The sequence below is a fragment of the Mytilus galloprovincialis genome, chromosome 14, assembly GCF_965363235.1.
Source record: "Mytilus galloprovincialis chromosome 14, xbMytGall1.hap1.1, whole genome shotgun sequence".
In the NCBI taxonomy this organism is placed as follows: Eukaryota; Metazoa; Mollusca; class Bivalvia; order Mytilida; family Mytilidae; genus Mytilus; species Mytilus galloprovincialis.
In genome coordinates, this window is record NC_134851.1 from 13,052,895 (window position 1) to 13,073,630 (window position 20,736).

The following is a 20,736-nucleotide window of genomic DNA, read 5'->3' on the forward strand; positions in this document are numbered from 1 at the left end:
ACCACATGTTGGTAATACACAATATAACACAGGCTCTCAGTTTCACTGGCAGTGTAGGTGAATAACTGTTGAAATGGGTGCAATTTGGGTACCCTCACTTTAACCCATTACAGTAACTTCATTTCAAATAAAGTACTGATAGTTAATTTCAAATAAAATAATACTTATTTCGTTTATCATACTTATATCTTTTTAGCAGTCCGAGTTTGTGATAGTTTGAGTCTGTTATAGACCAAGTTTGTGAAGCCGACTTTGTAATAGGCCGAGTTTGTTTTGGGCCGAGATATCTGGTAGTCCGAGTTGAGAACAATTATCCTCGGCATAACATGGCGTCATCCTCGAAACCTAAACGTAAACGGCACCGCTCAAATTCAGAAGATGATCCACTGTGGACAAATAGATCAGATGGCGATTATTATTCCACATCAAGCGATAAGCAGAAGAAATTAACTGCACTGAGTAGTTACATTCCGCGTGAAACAAGTGATTGGACGATGAGCGAACTAGAAAATCTTCAGATTAATTGGAACTGGATCGAACCTTCATCCACGAAGAGCATTGATGAATTTTTCGACATGTTTTCAAATATAAATGCAGATTTACCACCCCTCGATGCAGATTTAATCAAGATGATGGATTATTTGAATGCTAACTTGACATTTGACACAAGTGTCAAAGAACTTGAACAGGAAAATCATGTTAAAGTTAGAAAATATCTTGTTGAAAACTTTCTTCCCAAAGTTGATGCTGATTCAGATGAAGAGTTGATGAAAACTGTGGGTAGTAGTTCCAGGTAAAATTAAAATTAGCATCTTTTCATTCACTACTGCAATGTCAGTCAGGTACTTTTTGTAGCTTTCATGTCAATCGGGCCCTTAGTCGATCCGCCCCAATATAAAAAAATATTTATAGGGAATAAAAATGAAGATACGATGCAGTCTGGTAACTCCGCCCATCTAAGGCTTTGATCGTGTATATTTCTTCTTTATTATATAAAAATTGCATCAAATTTGATTTGAATCTATTCACCGAAAACTCAATGTTACGTACATTTTTTATTATCTTATTTCCGCAATCATATATCTGAAATGATTTGAAAATCAATCAGACAAATGGGTCACCTCTGTTTTGACAGAAGTGCGGTTGTCCGGTAAGTCCGTCCATGCGTAGTAAACATGTATGGATGACAGGTTTATCATCATGATCATATATTAACGAACTAGAACTTAAGGAAATGATGTTTTATCATGTTTATAAATGGACCACTAACATGACTAAGAAAGGAACTTTAGATGAACAAAATAAAAAAATTCAAGCCAATATGATAAAGAAATTGTTGAAATAGAAAAATAAACCAAAAATATAAAAAACAGAAAATAAAGAAAAGTAAAAAATATGATTATAGATAAAGATCAGAATGTCAATAGCATGGTTAAAAGTATTTTCTTTAAAAAAATGCCCTCATTCAACATGTTCGGTATTCTGAATTGCAGTTACTTAGACACCATCATCCTTGTCAATGGGTTTACAGTCTGTGCAGTATCATGAGTATATAGTGGTTTTAATATATAACCCAAAATTTTAATTTCAGAGTCAATATATTTTATTTTCAGTCTTTAAAATCGAAAAAAAAACACCAAAAAAACAGAAAGCTTGTGTCAAACTTTTCTATACATCATTGTACATATTTATTAAAGATAATGGATCTTTAAGATTTTTTTTATTATTTTGCCTTATATTAAAGGGCATTGTCTCCCTTTTTAGCTCACCGGAGCCCAAAGGGCCTTATGTGAGCTTATGCCATCACTTGGCGTCTGTCGTCGTCTGTTGTCATAAACTATTTCAAAAATCTTCTCTGAAACTCTGAAGTTTTGATCCATCGTCAAACATGGCCACCATGGCTACAAATAGAACATAGGGGTCAAATGCAGTTTTTAGCTTATATCTTAAAAACTAAAGCTTTTAGAGCAAATCTGACATGGGGTTAAATTGTTCAATTGGTCAAGATCTATCGGCCCTGAAATTATCAGACGAATCGAGCAACCCATTGTTGGGTTTCTGCCACCAAATTGGTAGTTTTAACAAAATTTTGCAGTTTTTTGTTATTATCTTGAATATTATTATAGATAGATATAAGAAGAAGTCTTAAAAGCTGTACATGTATTTCATGCTTATCTTCGAAAAGCAGCAGGAAGAGTTGATATTCCTGCTGAGGTCCTGACAAACGTTATTAGAACTTCTAATAAAAGATCCAACTATAAAGACCTTGAATCAGGGCCGTAACTACAATGAGGCAGACGAGGCAATTGCTGGCAAAAAAAATAATAAGGGAAAAAAAGAAAATGGAGAAAGTTAGGCATGCATGCAGAGGGTAGAACACTTCCTTGCATTTTAACATCAAGAATTAAGTAATGCATACTTCGAATAGTAATTTATGTTGACATGCAGCTTCTGTACTTTTATTTCAACGTAAGGTATCAATATCTCTGTATCTGATTACCATCGCCAGTAAACCGGCATTTGGTTCTGTAATTATTTATTTCCCGTGAAAATGAATTATTGATAATGGATATTTCCAACATTATCAGTTCGCAAAGTAAATCAAAATTAAAATAGTTCGAATTCTTCACCTTGCTCGGTCAATATTATTAGCTCACCTGGCCTAAAAGGCCATGTGAGCTTTTCTCATCACTTGGCGTCCGTCGTCGTCGTCGTCGTCGTTAACAATTTTTCAAACATCTTCTCCTCTGAAACTACTGAATGGATTTGAATGAAACTTAAAATGATTGTTCCTTAGATTATCCTGCACAAAGTGTGTGCTTCGATTTTTGATCCGTCAAAAAACATGGCCGCCGTTACTTAAAATAGAACATAGGGGTCAAATGCAGTTTTTGGCTTATATCTCAAAAACGGAAGCATTTAGAGCAAATCTGACATGGGGTAAAAATGTTCATTAAATCAAGATCTATCAGCCCAGAAATTTTCAGATGAATCAAACAAACCATTGTTGGGTTGCTGCCACTTAATTGGTAATTTTATGGAAATTTTGCAGTTTTTTGTCATTATCTTGAATATTATTATAGATGAAGATAAACTGTAAACAGCAAAAATGATCAGCAAAGTAAGATCTACAAATAGGTTAATATGACCAAAATTGTCAATTGACCCCTTAAGGGGTAAATGTCCTTTAATGACAATTTTTCACAATTTGTTCATCATATTTGCTAACTTTAAAAAATGTTCTCCTCTGAAACTACTGAATGGATTTGGATGAAACTTAGCATGGTAGTTCCTTAGATTATCCTGCACAAAGTGTGTGCTTCGATTTTTGATCCGTCAAAAAACATGGCCGCCCTTACTTTAAATAGAACATAGGGGTCAAATGCAGTTTTTGGCTTATTTCTCAAAAATGAAAGCATTTAGAGCAAATCTGACATGGGGTAAAAATGTTCATTAGGTCAAGATCTATCAGCCCTGAAATTTTCAGACGAATCAAACAAACCATTGTTGGGTTGCTGCCACTTAATTGGTAATTTTAAGGAAATTTTGCAGTGTTTTTTTAATACTTTATGCATTAGGTCAACTATATTTGGTGTATGAAAATATTTTATGATCTATATGTCGGTTACGCAGGTTTTATTTGAACTTGACCTCATTTTCACAGTCCATTGCTAAGTTTTAAGTGTTTGTGTTTTGGTCTCATTTTCTTTATTTATAAACAATAAGTCATATACATTTGTAATATTGAAGAATTGTTAGCTGTACATGTTTGCCTGGCATGGTTCAATATGTTCAATAAGGCATTGTTTACCAGATGAGCGATTCAGGCTCTTGAGAGCCTCTTGTTAAAGAAGCATTCACAGATCACACATGAATACCTAAACACCCCACAATTTGTATGTAGTTCTCTTTCAAATAAAATGAAGATTTGAGGCATTTTCAAATGTTTTGCTACAAACCTGGCTGCTATTCGAAAACAAAACATTTATTTTGGATGGATGGAAGATTTGTTTGGGTTAACGGCAAGTACATGAAGTAGGCTTTCTTTTAGCTATATATAGAGAGCAAGTTATGTGATTATTCCATTCAAATGTTAATTGGACAAGACAAGACCTTGGCAGAATGACAATTTGATTGCTTGATACTTTGAATTTCCATGGAGTATTGTCATGATTGTGGGAATACTTTGGGCTTGTGAAATAAAGACGGTCGCACAATTAACCATGGTAAAGGTGACTAGAGAGTATTTAATTTGTATCATTATTGAATCGGGTGTAATAAAATTGAGAATGGAAATGTGGAATGTGTCAAAGAGACAACAACCCGACCGAAGAGCAGAAAACAGCCGAAGGCCACCAATGGGTCTTCAGTACAGCGAGAAAATCCCGAATCCGGAGGCGTGCTTCAGCTGGCCCCTAAACAATAATGTGTACTACAATGTAGTTCAGTGATAATGGACGTCATACTATAAATGAACTAAAAGTTAAACATGTCTTTTGATATCTCAACCCTCCCCTATACCTCTAGCCAATGTAAGAAAAACAAACACACAGCAATACACACATGCATTTATCATGTTTATAGAATTAGCAAAAAAAATTAATTATTCAATTCAAAGAAAGTAGTCAGACGATGGGATCATAGTGGCACAAGAAAGGTCAAACTAGCATTCACAGACAGTGACTAGGTTCCACTCTTTGCGCTTTATTAAAGTGTCATTGAAAATGTGTGTTATTTTTAATGAAGCGTTGACCACACACACTTGTCCCGCATTTTCTACTATCAGACATATAACCTACTGTAAATTTTATATAATTGATGGTACAAAATTCGAGGCAAATATCTGTCAACCGGCTCTGGTAGACTATTACAGTTCTTAATATGGTAAATATGAAACAAAAACGATAAATATGATACAAACAACGGAGGTAACAAGATATATTTCGAACCATAATGTTACAATTTTCGGCCAGGGGGCCTCAATCGGCGGCTCCCAAACCCCTGCATCGTCTGTTCCCAAGGCCTAGTTACGGCCCTGTGAATTGTTTATTTAGAGCTAATTTCCTAATGCATGTAGAGCAAGACTTTCAGGTTAGCTTACTTACTTGCTTTGTTTGTATATATATTGTACAATTTTATTGGGATAACGTCCAATTAAATGTAAATATAATATATACAGGTTTAACTATGCCTATATATATTGTTTGAAGATGTCAAAGCTTGAGTTAAAAGTTTATACAAACAAAGCAAGCAAGCCACCAAAGTTTTACTCTACAAGAATTAGGAAATTAGCTCTTAGTAAATTTTAATAGCTATGATTTTAATTGAATTAAGTGATTACGACCAGCCTTACTTTGGTTCACGATCATCAGACAATTGTTGAATAAACAAACCAATTACAAATGTATAGACTAATGATCATTATGGTAATTACATTATTATGTGTTCCAGTGGATTGTAAATATCTATTTATCTCTTCTATGTGTCGGAATTGAATATAAACTTTTCCCAATTGTATTCTGAGTTATCATGGAAAATAAATTCATATTCTACGAAAGCCGAGAAGGATCATTCAAAATTCAAAATTCAAAATTCAAAATTCAAAATTCATAATTCATAATTCAAAACATCAAGAATTCCGATTCCGATTCCCGCCGTTTCTTTGTCACGTGGTCTCTGTGCCTCGACTTACCTCGGTGAAGGATGGCTGCTGGTTAAGGTAGCACTACAGTCAAAATTTTCTGACTCCAATCAACAGTCTTTAAAGGTTAATTTCTACAAAACTACTCAATGGATTTTTAAAATCTTTAACTCATTTTAAAGCTGAAACATAACTCTTTCTTAATCTATATATAAATTTATTTTTTGTTTGATTAATTTCAAAATATAGCTCATTAATTGCCCAAAAAGTGGTCTTCCAACTTGGATGAAAATGGCACATTCATGTCAAATGGTAGTAAAAATCTGTTTTCATCCCTTTAATCAACCATATACAATCAACAAAACCGTGTCTTAGATTTTTGATATATTCCTCCAGTAAGAAGATATATTGATTTAACTGCTGGGTTCCAAACCTCATTTCACCTTTCATCTTTGAAGACCTATAAATTCATTTAGAAACAAATTATCCATAAACTGGGACACGGTATTGTAGAAAATACATCCTTTAATCATATATATCAAAGTCAGGCCAAAGGGGGTAATCATTAAGTTTCTATTTTCATTTTTTCCTTACAATTCTCATGAAAAATTGTTCTGAGAAATGACCTAAAAACTGAATTTCCCCCTTAGAACCCCCATAAAGACAATATAAATACAAAAATTCCACTGGGAACACCCCAGGAGTGTTCTGATACCATTACTATATCAATAGAACCACACACTTTGTGTCTTTGATGCTCTAATGCTGTAAATTTTGCATTATATGTGAACTGTCCAACACTAACTTGGCATTTGGCGGGAGTTTGACGTCACAGATTTGACCAACATCTGTGATGTAGTAATTAAATATAGACAAAGATCCGCCTCTTTCCAGACAGTCTAAGATAAGAGAATAACCTCATTGACCAGCTGTATATAATCAATGTTTAACATCATTATTCTCTATATATAAAGAATAACTTTCATTTGAATTTTAAAAAAAGAAATAAACTGTCTGAAATAAGCTAGAACATTAAAAGTGTTAATCAAAAAACATGTTCATAAAAAGATCAAGAGTTAGACCTTCTTGAAAATCCACTTTCCACATGTTTTTTATTTTCAATTTAATGGAACTGACAAATTACACATAAACTGAAAATTAGTTAAAATGCATAAAACTGTATTTAAATGAATAAGACCAAAGAGAAGATATTTATACAGACAGTCAGAGGCTTTCAAAAATACTTTCCCATTCTTTACCATATTAATTTTATTTCATTTTATGTAGATTTTTTCCTCTTAGATTTTTTCTTTTTCTTTGTTCACTTCCATGTTATATAAACAGTTTTTGTTGCAAAACAATAATATAAGACTACAATATTTATCTTGTGGTCAGGGATTAACAGCTGGACACTGGTATCAACAGATGATTGACATATTAGCCCCTCCCAAATGCCTATATATTTAGATTAATTACCATGTGCTTTTATTTACATAAGTTCAATATCAATTTTCTCCCTGTTGTGATATGAAAATGACTTTGGGATTTTTACAAACTGCCCAGAATAATTCTTACTTCAAAATTATGTGATAAAAAAATATCTTCAAAAAATCATCGTTAGACTGTAGTGCTACCTTAAGATGTTATAGTGTTTATTATAATGTTTAGAAATGTATACTAATTTATTGATTGAAGTAATGAATAATAATTAGAAAAAGGCTAAAGAAAATTAGCCAACAATTTTGTTGCAATTACACAAAAAAAAAAATAGGATGAAAAACGGTATTGAAATATTTATGTTTTGTAAATATTTACCTCTTACTCATTTGCTTTATAACTGTTTATTTGTGTACATAGAAAATTAATGACGCAAGGCTTATTTGACAAATGATTAGTTTTATTATCTGCAGTTAAAGTTGAACTGTCAGATTAATTAAGACAAGTAACGATGTTTTGGGGTGTAGGGTAATAAAATTAGTTATGCCTATTTGTTTTGTCTAAAGAGAAAGTAATTAAACTCTATGATAAAGGTCAGTTGGTCAACATACTAGAAGTTGTAGTACTGTCACGACTGTGAGAATTTTCCTTGATTGTTTAAAATTTTAATCAGTATAAATACTGAAGGACTTGGTTTTTAAAGTTTATATGTTTAAACTTTGTAGTTAAGTTTGTCAATGCAAGTAATGTAAATTTGTGAAGGAACAAATAACGTATTATTTAGTTCATGGGAATAACCATAGGATACATTGTCGTATTGTTGTGCCATAGTATGATTATGTCTGTCCGTCTGTGTCGGTGTCGTTCCTCCCCTCGGTCACGTTACAACATTGAATGTATTTCTTTCAATTAGTTATTTCAAGGTCGTTTCTCATGACATCTCCTTTCTGTTACAGCATTTCTTTCCTATAAATTTATGCTTGCAGTGGCGGATCCAGAGGGGGCGTAGAGGGCGTAGCCCCCCTTTTGTTTGCACTTTTGTTTTTTGTACAATGATTAATCAGACTAGACTCCGTGAACTTTGCGATTTCCCGTGCGTGTATCTAATTTTCATGCGACAATTCTTTACTTATAAAGATATTTTTCGCTCGTATTTACTGTAATATATTATGGATTATGTCAAAGTCATGTGATTTGCTACGGTGGAGTTGACCCGTGCGTCGAGAAAAAAGAGTTACTCAAGTCATTTTGAAATTCAAATTACAGTAACACATTGCTTAGGCTGAGGATAAAAAGCATGACACCTTCAAACCGACAAAGGATTTAGCAAGAACATATAGACTTCTATTTCACAATTTCACTAAACAGAAAGTAATACTCTATTACAATCTCGTGAAAAAAGTTTCACGTTAATATTATTTACCTACGAAAACAATGTTTAACCCCACACGCCCCAGTCTATTAATAACATAGCTGAATATTGATCTCCAGTCAGTAAGCTCCAGATAGATTTTGATTCTAAGGTAAGAACCATTTGATTTACGGAGGCAGTCTGAGTTTTGCCTTAAACAAAGATTCTTGCGGTATATATTTGCATTGAAAACAATAATCTTGTCCGGTTTTTTTGGGTTTTTTTTTGGCTATTAGAAAAAAACATTTCTAGCAATAAATGAACATGATGAATAAACAACGGCGTATTTTTTTTTGGGGGGGGGGGGGGCTGGTTTCACGGTTTGAATGCAAATCCCATATCTGACCAGAGTGTCTGTTTCGCCGGACTGATATATTGAATACTTTTTTCAAGGCACGACTGCAACCTGCCTGCTGGGTGTGGCCTTTATGTCTCCATTTGTTGACCGCCATTCATAAATTCGTTGTCATTTCAGACTCATTCCTAGCCTTGGTTGATTTGGAACCCTTCACTTCCTTTGTTGGGTGTCAAACATTTTTTGATAAATATTGCTTGAAATTTCCAGACAAATCAGACAACCCGTAGTTGGGTTGCTGTCCCTGAATTGGTAATTGTAAGGACAATTTGCCTTATTGGTTTATCTTGAATATTATTATAGATAGAGATAAACTGTAAACAGCAATAATGCTCAGCAAAGTAAGATCAACAAATAGGCAACATAGCCAAAATGGTCAATTGACCCCTAAGGAGATATTGCCCTTTATACTGAATTGTTAACAATTTTTTGTAAATTTTGCAAACTTTTACAAAAAATCTTCTTCACTCAATCAACTGGGCCACATAGAATTAAACTTAGCCACCATTTTCAGTAGGGTATCTTGATTAAAAAATGTATCCGATGATCCTGCCATCCAACCAACATTGCCGCCATGGCTAAAAATCGATTGATTATTTGATTATTAACGTCCAGTGGCAAATATTTCATGCATATTCAGGACGAAAATAAACATAGGGGTTTTCTGTATAGAAGTCCATTTGAAAATGATAAAAAAAACAATTTCAAATGGTCACAACTTGAACACTTATTTAAATAATGATAAGTGGTCTACAGTAACTAATGTAAGACTACACTGCATGAATGACCTACTATTAATTTAACTATTAGGCCAAATTAAACCAAACTTGGTCTTAATCGTTATATGGGTATCTTGTACTATTTGTTATGATTTTCACCTTATTTTACATGATTTCCAAAACCAAAAAACAAGGTGAGCGACACAAGCTCTTCAGAATCTCTTGTTTCATTCATATTGTGCTTTGTGAAGAATTTATTTTGCTGCATTACAATTTTCAGTTCTCTCAGAAACCTTTTGTCAAATTAAGGCATTTTTTTCTACAAGAAACAAAAGAAAACATCCCGCAACTGTCTCTCAGGCCTCTCGAACAAGAATCGACGTGTCAGCTAACTGAAGCCTCACACATATTTCTAGTCGTCGTTGCTTCATGTTCATTTTTTTCGCCACAATTCAAGTTTAGTCCACGGGACACATAAATGTATGATGACCCGCTATTCCAACTTGATCTGAGTTTTGGGGTTATAAGTATTTTGTAATTTTCATAACATTTTGTTGAGACAAACATAACTTAGAAAATGGAAACAAAAAATTCGACTATTTTTTTCATTTCTAAAGGGGCATAACGAAAGAACGGAAAAATTGACACAACCCAGATTAATTTTTTCTGTGTTTTGTGGTCCAAAGCATTGCATATAAGTTTTATATACTATTGGTTGGAGTTATACAGCGTACGGACTGTCGGGCGATGAGACGGACAAGTTCCTCTATTGTGGCGGGCTCGAAAATAAGACATTTTATTCATTGCACGTTTTATACTGAATATGTTCTCGACCGACCAATACCGATTATTTTTGCGACCAATACTATTATACGATCATGTCGATCTGGTCTGGTCAGGATCGTGTTGAGATCGAGTATTGTTGATTTATAAAAAAGACGATGTGGTATGATTGCCAATGAGACAACTGTCCACAAGAGACCAAAATAACACAGAATTTAAGAACTATAGGTCACCGTACGGCCTTCAACAATGAGCAAAGCCCATACCGCATAGTCAGCTATAAAAAGCCCCGATATGACAATGTAAAACAATTCAAACGAGAAAACTAACGGCCTTATCTATATAAAAAAATATTAACGAAAAACAAATATGTAACACATAAACAAACGACAACCACTGAATTACAGGCTGCTGACTTGGGACAGGCACATACATAAATAATGTGGCGGGGTTAAACATGTAAGCGGTATCCCAACACTCCCCCTAACCTGGGACAGTGGTATAACAGTACAACATAAGAACGAACTATAACAATCAGTTGAAAAAGGCTTAACTCATCAGATGGACAAAATACAAGTGGACGTGACCGGGTACTTAGTCGAGAAAGTCGAGTAAAGATCATGTAAGGATCGTAAATTTGTCGGGATCATCGAAAATATATTGAATTAGTGGCTGGATTCCATGATCAGTCGTGAGGAAGTCGTGAAGGAGTCGTTAAAGGTCGAGTTTGAGTCTTTTACGGTCTGGTAGCAGTCGGGTAGAAATTTCAAATGCAAACAGGCCCGATCAAAAAATTGGTTAAGCTTGATCGTGGAAATTGGAGTAATCGGGTATAGAATTGATCTGATCAGCAGTGTGAATCTAGCTTTAATCTAATTTATCTTGCGGTCGTGTCAGTCTATTTTGTGTAAATATTTGGTCATCAGCTTTTGCTCTGAAGCTTTCAAGATGTTAATAAAAAGTGTCAAACAACAAATTAAAAGTGTTCTTGTTTATTAAAGTTATTGCCGTTATACAGTGGAGATCACGTCTAACCTCTCATTAGAACTCTTAGAATAATCTGTCAAAGAACTGTTCTAGACTGTTCTAAAACATATCTACCTAGAACAGTTCTACCCTAGAACTGTTCTAAGTAAAACTGCCAGGATCAGTTCTAGGGTAGAACTATCTAAAACTGTTCTAGGTAGAACTGCATGTCCAAAATCAGTTCTAGTCGTAGAACTGTCAGCAGAAATTACAAAATCAGTTCTAACCGTAGAACTGTCAGCAGAACTGTCAAAAACTGTTCAAGCCGTAGAACTGACCAAACCTGTCAGGATTGTAGAACAGTTCTAAATGACGTCACTGCAGTTATGACATCTCACTGGTCACCATTCAGTGTTATAACTATCGTTGATAAAGCCACACGCAAAATATTTTATATTCTTTTGACTTATCTATATTTAAGACAAAGAGTTCTTAAAGCTTTGCTATGAATAGAACTGACTAAATCAGTTCTAGCAGTAGCACTGACCAAATCAGTTCTAATCGTAGAACTGTTTTAGTCGTAGAACTGTTCTAGCCGTAGAACTGTTCTAGTCGTAGAACTGTTCTAGTCGTAGACCTGTCTAAAACTTTGGTCAGTTCTAGGTAGAACTGTCTAAAACTGTTCTAGGGTAGAACTGTCTAAAAGGTGTCAGGATGACAGTTCTTCATACCGGAAACACGTGTTATGATTTCGCAATATTTATTTTTGAGTTTTGAGTTTTGAATTTTGAATTTTGAATTTTGAATTTTGAAATTTGAATTTTGAATTTTGAATTTTGAATGATCCTTCTCGGCTTTCGTAATATTCATATACTGATATCGATGCTGCTTAACAAATTGTACAAATCACACTGATTACTCATTTTTGTATCGATTTAAAATAATTCATCTGAATGTTTCTCTAAACATGCTAAAGGTAATTAATATTTAATAGGCATCCTTCACTTACCTGCTGTCACTATTCATGGATACTTTTTACAAATTCCATTTATACTGATTCAGATATGTCACCAAATCCGCCGAAGTTAATTATTCATTATTATTTTATTATAGGGCCGGATCAACTAGGGGTGGATAATAATAACTTGTACAAGTAGTACCCCTGACTGAATGTGTCAAGTTTGCAGCATTCTAGACACTTCAGCACCGAGACAAATCGTCACCATCATGGTGACAGATATTATGTTCTCAACAACTTTGCTTTATATTTTAAAAATCACATTTTTCTAATACTGGATGTTGACTTGACAATGGTAAAACATGGACCAGAGACGGATATGTTAAATGATAAATCTGTGTACGTTTTCAAAGCACGATTGCTTTTAAGAAGTTCTTCACAGTTATTTCTTCAGGAAAATACTCTAAATGAATGTAAGATAAAGGTATCAGTGATAATTTTAGCATTTTGGAAAATTTGTATGCATAATTAAACCTCACAGCTGTAAAACTGTCAGACAACTTCTTATGGGAGTTATTGCCCTTACACATGGAAATGACAAATGTTATCATTTTTTTTCCATTTTTATACGACCGCAAAAAAAATTTTGTGGTCGTATATTGGTATGACATTGGCGTCGTCGTCGTTGTCGTCATCGTCCGAAGACACATTGGTTTTCGCACTCTAACTTTAGTTTAAGTGAATGGATCTCTATGAAATTTTACCATAAGGGCTATTTCAAAAAAAATGATGCCAATTAAAGTGTGACAAACATGGTAAAAATTAAGTCATTGCTTATCTTTTTTCTATCATTTTTCTTTAATCCAGAGACATTCAAGTTTACAAAACTACCAAGGGTTAATGCAAAATAATAAAAACAAAAATTTTAACAACATTTTACTCATAAGAATTCATCCACTTTTCAAAGGAAACAACAAAATAATAATATCAACTGACAAACATAAATAAGAATATAAATATCAATGTAAGTTTTTTGTTTGTTGCAATAAAGGTACTAAATGATTTTCCTGCAATTTTTTTTTACTTATAAACAGTTTTTTTTTTTAATTATGTAAATTTCACCGATTTTTAGTGTATTCTTTAATATCTTATTTCAAAAGTTTTTACATCTCTTTGCAAAAGCTTTAATTTTATATAAAAAGTATAAGGAAGCAAACATATGTGATCTAATTACATCCTCTGAAAATTTCACAACAATTGCTTCAGTCAATTCTAAGTTTTCTTCATTTAAAAAATACAAACATGTGTTTTTTATCCTTTTGTTACACTCCTGACATATTTTTTCAGTAACTGTAAGACTGTTTTTCAATGAAATGTTTAGAAAATCAGTAATGATATCTATTTTAAATTTACAATCTCACAAATAACTAAATTTATTAGATATTTGATTACATATTTTTTTAATTTCTGAACAAAGAGCAAACTTTTAACATGTTTAATGAGAATTACACTTTAATTTTTAAGAATCTTTGGTGAATAGTGTGCAGAAAAATCACTTTTACAAGACAGATCGGCTTTCTCATTACATTGTAAAGATGTTACAATTATTTTAATAAAGAATCATGTTGAATTTTGTTATAGATAAGCTACATCAGAAACTTGTCAGGAGTGTAACAAATGTTACACTCCTGACCATAATTTATTGCTACCATATTTTAACCTGAATCTGACCTGAAATCATGTAGAGTCTTTATATTTCACATATTATTTTAGTGCAAATTAAGAACAGGTTAAAAAAAATTATATACTTCTTACATATTTACAAATTTTGCTAATTGTCTATTTAAAAAAAAAGATATGTCTTTCCTTTAAACCTTGTTCAGTCTCTTGTTTGATACTATATATATGCTGTTTTTATGTCAGATAATGTATTATGATAAGTTTGTTCGTACTACCAAAGATGGTAGCAGTATGTGCTCTGTATATTAAAAATTGTCCAAAAATGTACCCAAAAATGTCAGGAGTGTAACGCTTTAAAATGTTTTAAGTGTAACATTCATGTTATTTTTTATAGAAACAATGTTGTTATTATTGGTTTTCTTTTCTGGAATTTGAGTGTGAACACCATCTGTTGCATATTTTCAGTAACAAACATGCCATTATTATGGCCTTTATTGCTTGTTTATGCTCAATACTTGTATGTCAGGACTGTAACACATTTAAACAAGCTAGTTCAATTGCAATTTTAGTTCAAAAATTTCAAAAGTAATGATGTAGACTTGTATTCTGTGTTAAGCTGAGGTGTAGTAATGTCATTTTATAATAATTGTCAGCTTGTTTTTCTTCCAATCACTTACCTTTGCTAATAAGATTGAAATAAGGCATTTTTTTGTGTTACACTCCTGACATTGAAGTATTGAGCATACAAAAGCAATGAAGGCCATAATAATGGCATGTTTGTTACTGATAAACTGTAACAGGTAATGTTCACTGAAATTCAAGAAAAAACAACAACTATAACAACACTGTTTCTAAAAAAAATACATCTTAACCCAGTTGTTACACTCCTGACAGACCTGGGTAGTCTCTTATTGTAACCATAATATTCCAGTAGTAGAACTTCAGGGTCAACTGGATGCACCGGTGCCAAGCTATGATACTAAACAAAAAAAATAAACCGTGCAAGATGTACAGAAACATGTTATTTCACCTACAAAGACATTTTCTGGCAGCATATTGACTTTTACTAACATTTTTTTTTTTACACAAACTTATTTGACTTACCTTTTGAGGCTCATAAAAATGTAAATATATGAAAGAATTGAACAAGAAATCATAGTCAAGATATAATAGTTGGATGAAAGATATTGTTTGGTATTGTATCTGCCCTTATTTATTCTATATCATCAATGAATGCACATGCTTTCTTCTAAATGTCACACTAAAAGCGTTACACTCCTGACATTTTGTGGTACAATTTTGGACAATATTTTTGAAACAGAGCACATACTGCTATTATCTTTGGTAGTTAGGACCAACTAATCATAATACATTATCTGACCTAAAAACATTACAGATATAGTATCATACAAGAGACTGACAAAGGTTTAAAGGGAAGTCATCATTTTTTTTTAAATAGCCCATAAGGTTCAATACCACAACAGAAAGGTTGGGATTGATTTTGGGGATAATGGTACCAACAGTTAAGGAATTAGGGGTCAAAAAGGGGACAAAAAACTTACAGACATAACTTGTGTGTTAGTGTATGGATCTCTCTGACATTGTACCACAAGGTTCCATATCACAAAGGGAATGCTGGGATTGATTATGGGGGTAATTGCCTCAAAATTTTAGGAATTAGGGGCCAAAAAAGGGGCAAAAAACAAGCATTTTTCTAGTTTCATGACAATAACTTGTGTGTAAGTGTAAAATTGGATCTTTCTGACATTGTACTACAAGGTTCCATATCACAAAGGGAAAGCTGAAAATGAGTTTGGGGGTAATTGCCATCAACGTTTAGGAATAAGGGGCCAAAAATAAGCATTTTTCTAGTTTCCAGACAATAACTTGTGTTCAAGTGTATGGATCTCTCTGAAATTGTACTTCAATGTACCATACCACAAAGGGAAGGCTGGGATTGATTTTGGGGGTAATTGCCTCAAAATTTTAGGAATTGGGGGCAAAAAAGGGGCAAAAAACAAGCATTTTTCTAGTTTTAGGACAATAACTTGTGCGTAAGTGTATGGATCTTTATGAAATTGTACTACAAGGTTCCATATCACAAAGGGAAAGCTTGGTTTGAGTTTTGGGGGTAATTGCCCGGAACATTTAGGAATATGGGGCCAAAAAGGGGCCTAAAAACAAGCATTTTTCTAGTTTCCAGACAATAACTTGTGTTCAAGTGTATATATGGATCTCTCTGAAATTGTACTGCAATGTACCATACCACAAAGGGAAGGCTGGGATTGAGTTTAGGGGTGATGAATCATAAGGGGGTTCAAAAAATTTGGGGGAGGGATTTATTTTTTCCTTTTTTTCCATTATTTTTCTTTAAAATTTTCCATTTTAAATTGGTTATTTTTGATTCATATATAAAAGCAAATAATAATGATATATGGTTTGAATAGGTAAATTAAAAATATTTTTAAGTTCTTAGACCACATTCATTCTGTGTCAGAAACCTATGCTGTGTCAAATATTTAATCACAATCCAAATTCAGTGCTGTATCAAGCTTGAATGTTGTGTCCATACTTGCCCCAACTGTTCAGGGTTCGACCTCTGTGGTCGGATCAAGCTGCACCCAGCGGAGCATTTTATTTACATTTATAAGTTTTCATTATTTACCGGCCCTCATTAAAATTAAAATATCTGTAATTGGGAGATATCTGTATTGTATTTTAAGCTTGGCCTTCGTGAAACGTAGATTTGACTGTCACAAATTGAGTTTACCTAGCAACGAAATACAATACAGATATCTGCATTCTAATGCAACATATTAAAATAAATTCCATTTGATAAATATTTTGGCTTATGTCCCAAAGTTGGTTTCCGTCCTCTAACTTTAGTTTGCCTCAACCAAATGTTATAAAACTTCTACAAAAGGCTTATTACCACAAAACACAGATCAAGTTTAAATTTTAGTGGCGTCACTCAAACCGTTCTAGAGTTATGCCCCTTTACAAATGGAAAAATTGCTGAATTTTTCATTCCCGTTCTCTAGTTTAGGAGGGGCCTCAGTGGCCGAGTGGTCTAAGTAGTTACTACTGTAATCACTAGCCAGTCAACACTGAGGTTGTGAGTTCAAACCCCGCTTGTGCGGGTGCACTCGACTCCAATCTAAATTGACTAGGATTGTCAGTTTTCCTATCACAGGTCGGTGGTTTTCTCCTGGCACTCCGGCTCCCTCCATCAATAAAAATTGGCCCAAAAGCGGTGCTTAAAAGTGGCGTTAAAACACCAAAAATCAAATCAAATCTAGTTTAGGTTGCCTCAACCAAATGTTATGAAACTTATTAACAATGCTTATTACCACAAAACACAGATCAAGTTTGAGTTTTGGTAGTGTCACTTTTACTGTTCTAGAGTTATGCCCCTTTACAAATGGAAAAAATACTAGTTTTCATTTCCATTTGATCTCTAACTAAAGTTAGCCTCAACCAAATGTTATGAAACTTATACACAATGCTTAATACCACAAAATACAGATGAAGTTTGAATTTTGGTGGTGTCACTTTTACTGTTCTAGAGTTATGCCCCTTTACAAATGGAATAATTGCTGAATTTTTTGTTTCCGTTCTCTACCTTCAGTTTGCCTCAACGAAATGTTATAAAACTTATACACAATACATATAACCACAAAACTCAGATCAAGTACAAATTTGAGTAGCGTCACTTTTACTGTTCTTCAGTTATGTCCCTTTCAAGGTTACCGCTGGCGTTCACCATTTTCGCATTTTGCAAAAAAATAAAAATTGTGGCGATTAAAATTCATCATTTGCGAAAGAATTTGGCGAAAGAAATATATATAATGATTTGATTTCATCCATCTTATTTATTTTTCGTTTTGGCGAAGCACGTGTTTCAAGCATATTTTTACGTCTCAACTTTTTCATTTACGATGGTCCGGAAAAGAAAACTGTCGTTATGAAGAAATATATTCAACAGGTTGGGAACAACCCCTCAAATAAGTAACCCTTCAATGTAATGACTATCCCTTAAATCAGGGATCAATTTCAAGTGATAAAAAAAAAAATTTTTGTTGTAAAAACCACTTCTTAGTACAAAAGGGCACATATTCATATCATTTGAAGAAATTTTTCCCAAAGAACTATACAACTATCTGGTATTATATGATCAAAACATGTCCAAGAATTTTGTAATATTTCTGGACTTATACATGTATCTTCTTTATTTTTAAAAATAAGTGGACCCCTCTTTAAGAAAAGTTGTTCCAAATATAATGATTTTTTCCCCTTTTAAGTTAAAAAAAAGCTAAATTTTTCTTTTTACCTTTCTACAACAGCAAAATGATCCCTTGTCTGAGGGACAGTCCCTTATTTAAGGGATATCCCACATTTGGAGGGTTGTTCCAAACCTGTTGAAAAGTAAGAAAAGTCTCTGCCTTTAGTCTTTATCCTTCAAATGGAAGGGAAATATATATCCGATAAACTTTTGAAGATGAATCTTGTGTCCCAGAAGTCAAAATTAGGATTTCTATATTGCTATTTTTACAGTATCTTTTAAAAAGTAAATGGGGGGGGGGGGGGGTTAGAAAGAAGGAAAATTTTAAACGAAAAATATATTTATGTAAGTTGGCGAAAAAAATAATTGACTCGGGGAAACCCTGCCCTTTATAACTTTATATGATATGCTAGCGGGGGCATCATCTGTGTCCCATGGACATATTCCCCATTTATTTGATTTTGCATATATGTACAGGTACGACTCAAATAGACACCAAGTCTGACTTAATAATAGATTATAGAACAAGTTTCCAAATCGACAGCAGATTCTATGCACCTCTAATCAGTGTCCAGTTCTTATATAAATAATTGGGATTTTTTTTTCAGAGTTTTGATACATCATACTGAAGCTGGAAGACATGACTTTCAAAATGACCTAAAAGAAATACTTTATGATTTGTTGTTGACTTCTAGAACAGTGGAAGAAATGAGGTTCACAACAATGCTGGAGAAGTTTTGCAGAATGTGTAACCTAAAGGGAAGGTAAATTCTTTAAAAAATATGGTGAAAATAAATTTTGACCATTACTATCATGACTATTGACAAGACTGTCACTTTAACCACTTTGTGCTTAACCTTAACATACTGCAGAATGAGGACTGACTTTTCAGGGTGCTGGACTATTGTGTTACAATACATGTACATACATGTAAAACCAGTAAGATATTTTTTTAAATTGAGAATAGCAGTAAGATTCCTTACCAACATCTTGCTACAACAAGAAATGAAACAACATGAGCAAGCTTAATTAGTGGAATGAAAATGTTATTTCTTTATAATTTAGAAATTCAGACAGACATGATATATGTAACACTTCCAAAAGTGTAAATCTCCCCAACAATGCCCAAACGTGTCCTCAAAATCCTAAATGATCCAAACGTGTTCAATTATTATTATTTGCAAAGCGTGTCCACTTTAAAACACCAGAACATCTCAAAACTTTTAGCAATAATATGTCCTCAGTAAAGGCAATAACTTTTATGGCAATTTAATTTTTGAAAACATGATTAAAGACGTCTGGTTTTGGTTGCAGGATTCTAAAACAGATCAAACGACATCTGGAGGAAATAAAGGTATTCTGTTTGGTAAAGACGAATGCCCAAGACATGGAACATTATCCTGTCTATCCACAGTGAAAGATGATATCAATGACTTCTGCTTTCAAATAGACACCAGATAAGAATAAGAATGGCACAATAAAAATGCGTTTTGCTTGCAGTGGTTTTATTGATTCAGCCATGCTGGATTTATGAGATCACTCTGGTGTTGGAGATGGTGCAGAATACTAAGTTGAAGACATATCATGAAACTTATAATGTGTTTTTATGATTTGTAGAATCTTTCTACGCCATTTTAATCATCAACTGCCAACTTTTGACATTTTATTTGCCCTTGAATTTAGAAAAGATTGGACGAACAACCCTTTTATTTTAGATATACACTTGCATATAGTTCCTTTGTAAATCAAAATTTATAATGATTTACTATTTATGAATTATTTTGAAAAAGTATTTGTACATCAATTGAATCAGTTGATAAGAATTTTGTTTTATATAAGTATCTCATGCTTGTGTAAGTTGTTATTCAACGAAATTTGGGTCAACATGTGTATTAATAGATCTAAGTTGATTCCCACACTTTGAAATGGTATAACTCCAATTCTTTCCATAGGCAAGTAAGAGTCAGTATGATTATCAAATGTCATGATTTTCAAATAATTACACTCAAAGGTGTAAGTATTAATTGGAAACAACCCCAGTCTTAATTCACCACAGTTAATATCTTATGACCTGTTGTACCACCATTTATTAAAAAAAAATCTGACAGAGTCTAAAATTGAAATATCAATATATAAATATATCAATATTTGCATCAATATTGTGAAATTCCCTACATTTGGACAATAACACAGAAATTTTATAGTAAGATTGGAAATGAAAAGAGAAAAAATATTAAAAAAAGTATGGTTAGAAGAATATCAGACTAGCTATGAATATGGCTGGATCACAACATTGACAATGCTTTGATTAGCATAAGTTTGTGCAACGCGGTTTGTTAATTTGCAACGCATAATTTAACTCTTGGTTGCTTAATGTCCAGTGGCAAATATGTCATGCATACCTAGAATGAACATAAAAATTGTAATTGATTAGTTTTGTACAGTTAAATTTATCGTTTATTAATTATAAGTGAACTTTTTTTGCACAAATATACCCCAGTGAT

The 20,736-nt window shown here is 33.1% G+C and overlaps 1 protein-coding gene across 3 annotated transcripts in view; it reads left to right on the top strand.

The window, feature by feature from the left end:
- Positions 1–267: 267 nt before the first annotated feature.
- Positions 268–20,736, top strand: part of LOC143059101 (uncharacterized) — a 28,289-nt gene continuing 7,820 nt past the window's right edge. The window contains exons 1-3 of one of the 3 annotated variants that reach the window (XR_012973384.1): positions 268–793; positions 18,841–18,996; positions 19,547–19,586. Coding sequence is in view for 2 of the 3 variants with exons in the window: in XM_076232590.1 (XP_076088705.1) it covers positions 327–793; positions 18,841–18,996 (623 nt within the window). In the remaining variant the exon portion in view is untranslated. The remainder of the gene's footprint in view (positions 794–18,840; positions 18,997–19,546; positions 19,587–20,736) is intronic. The other 2 variants (XM_076232590.1, XM_076232589.1) reach the window with 2 other exon arrangements.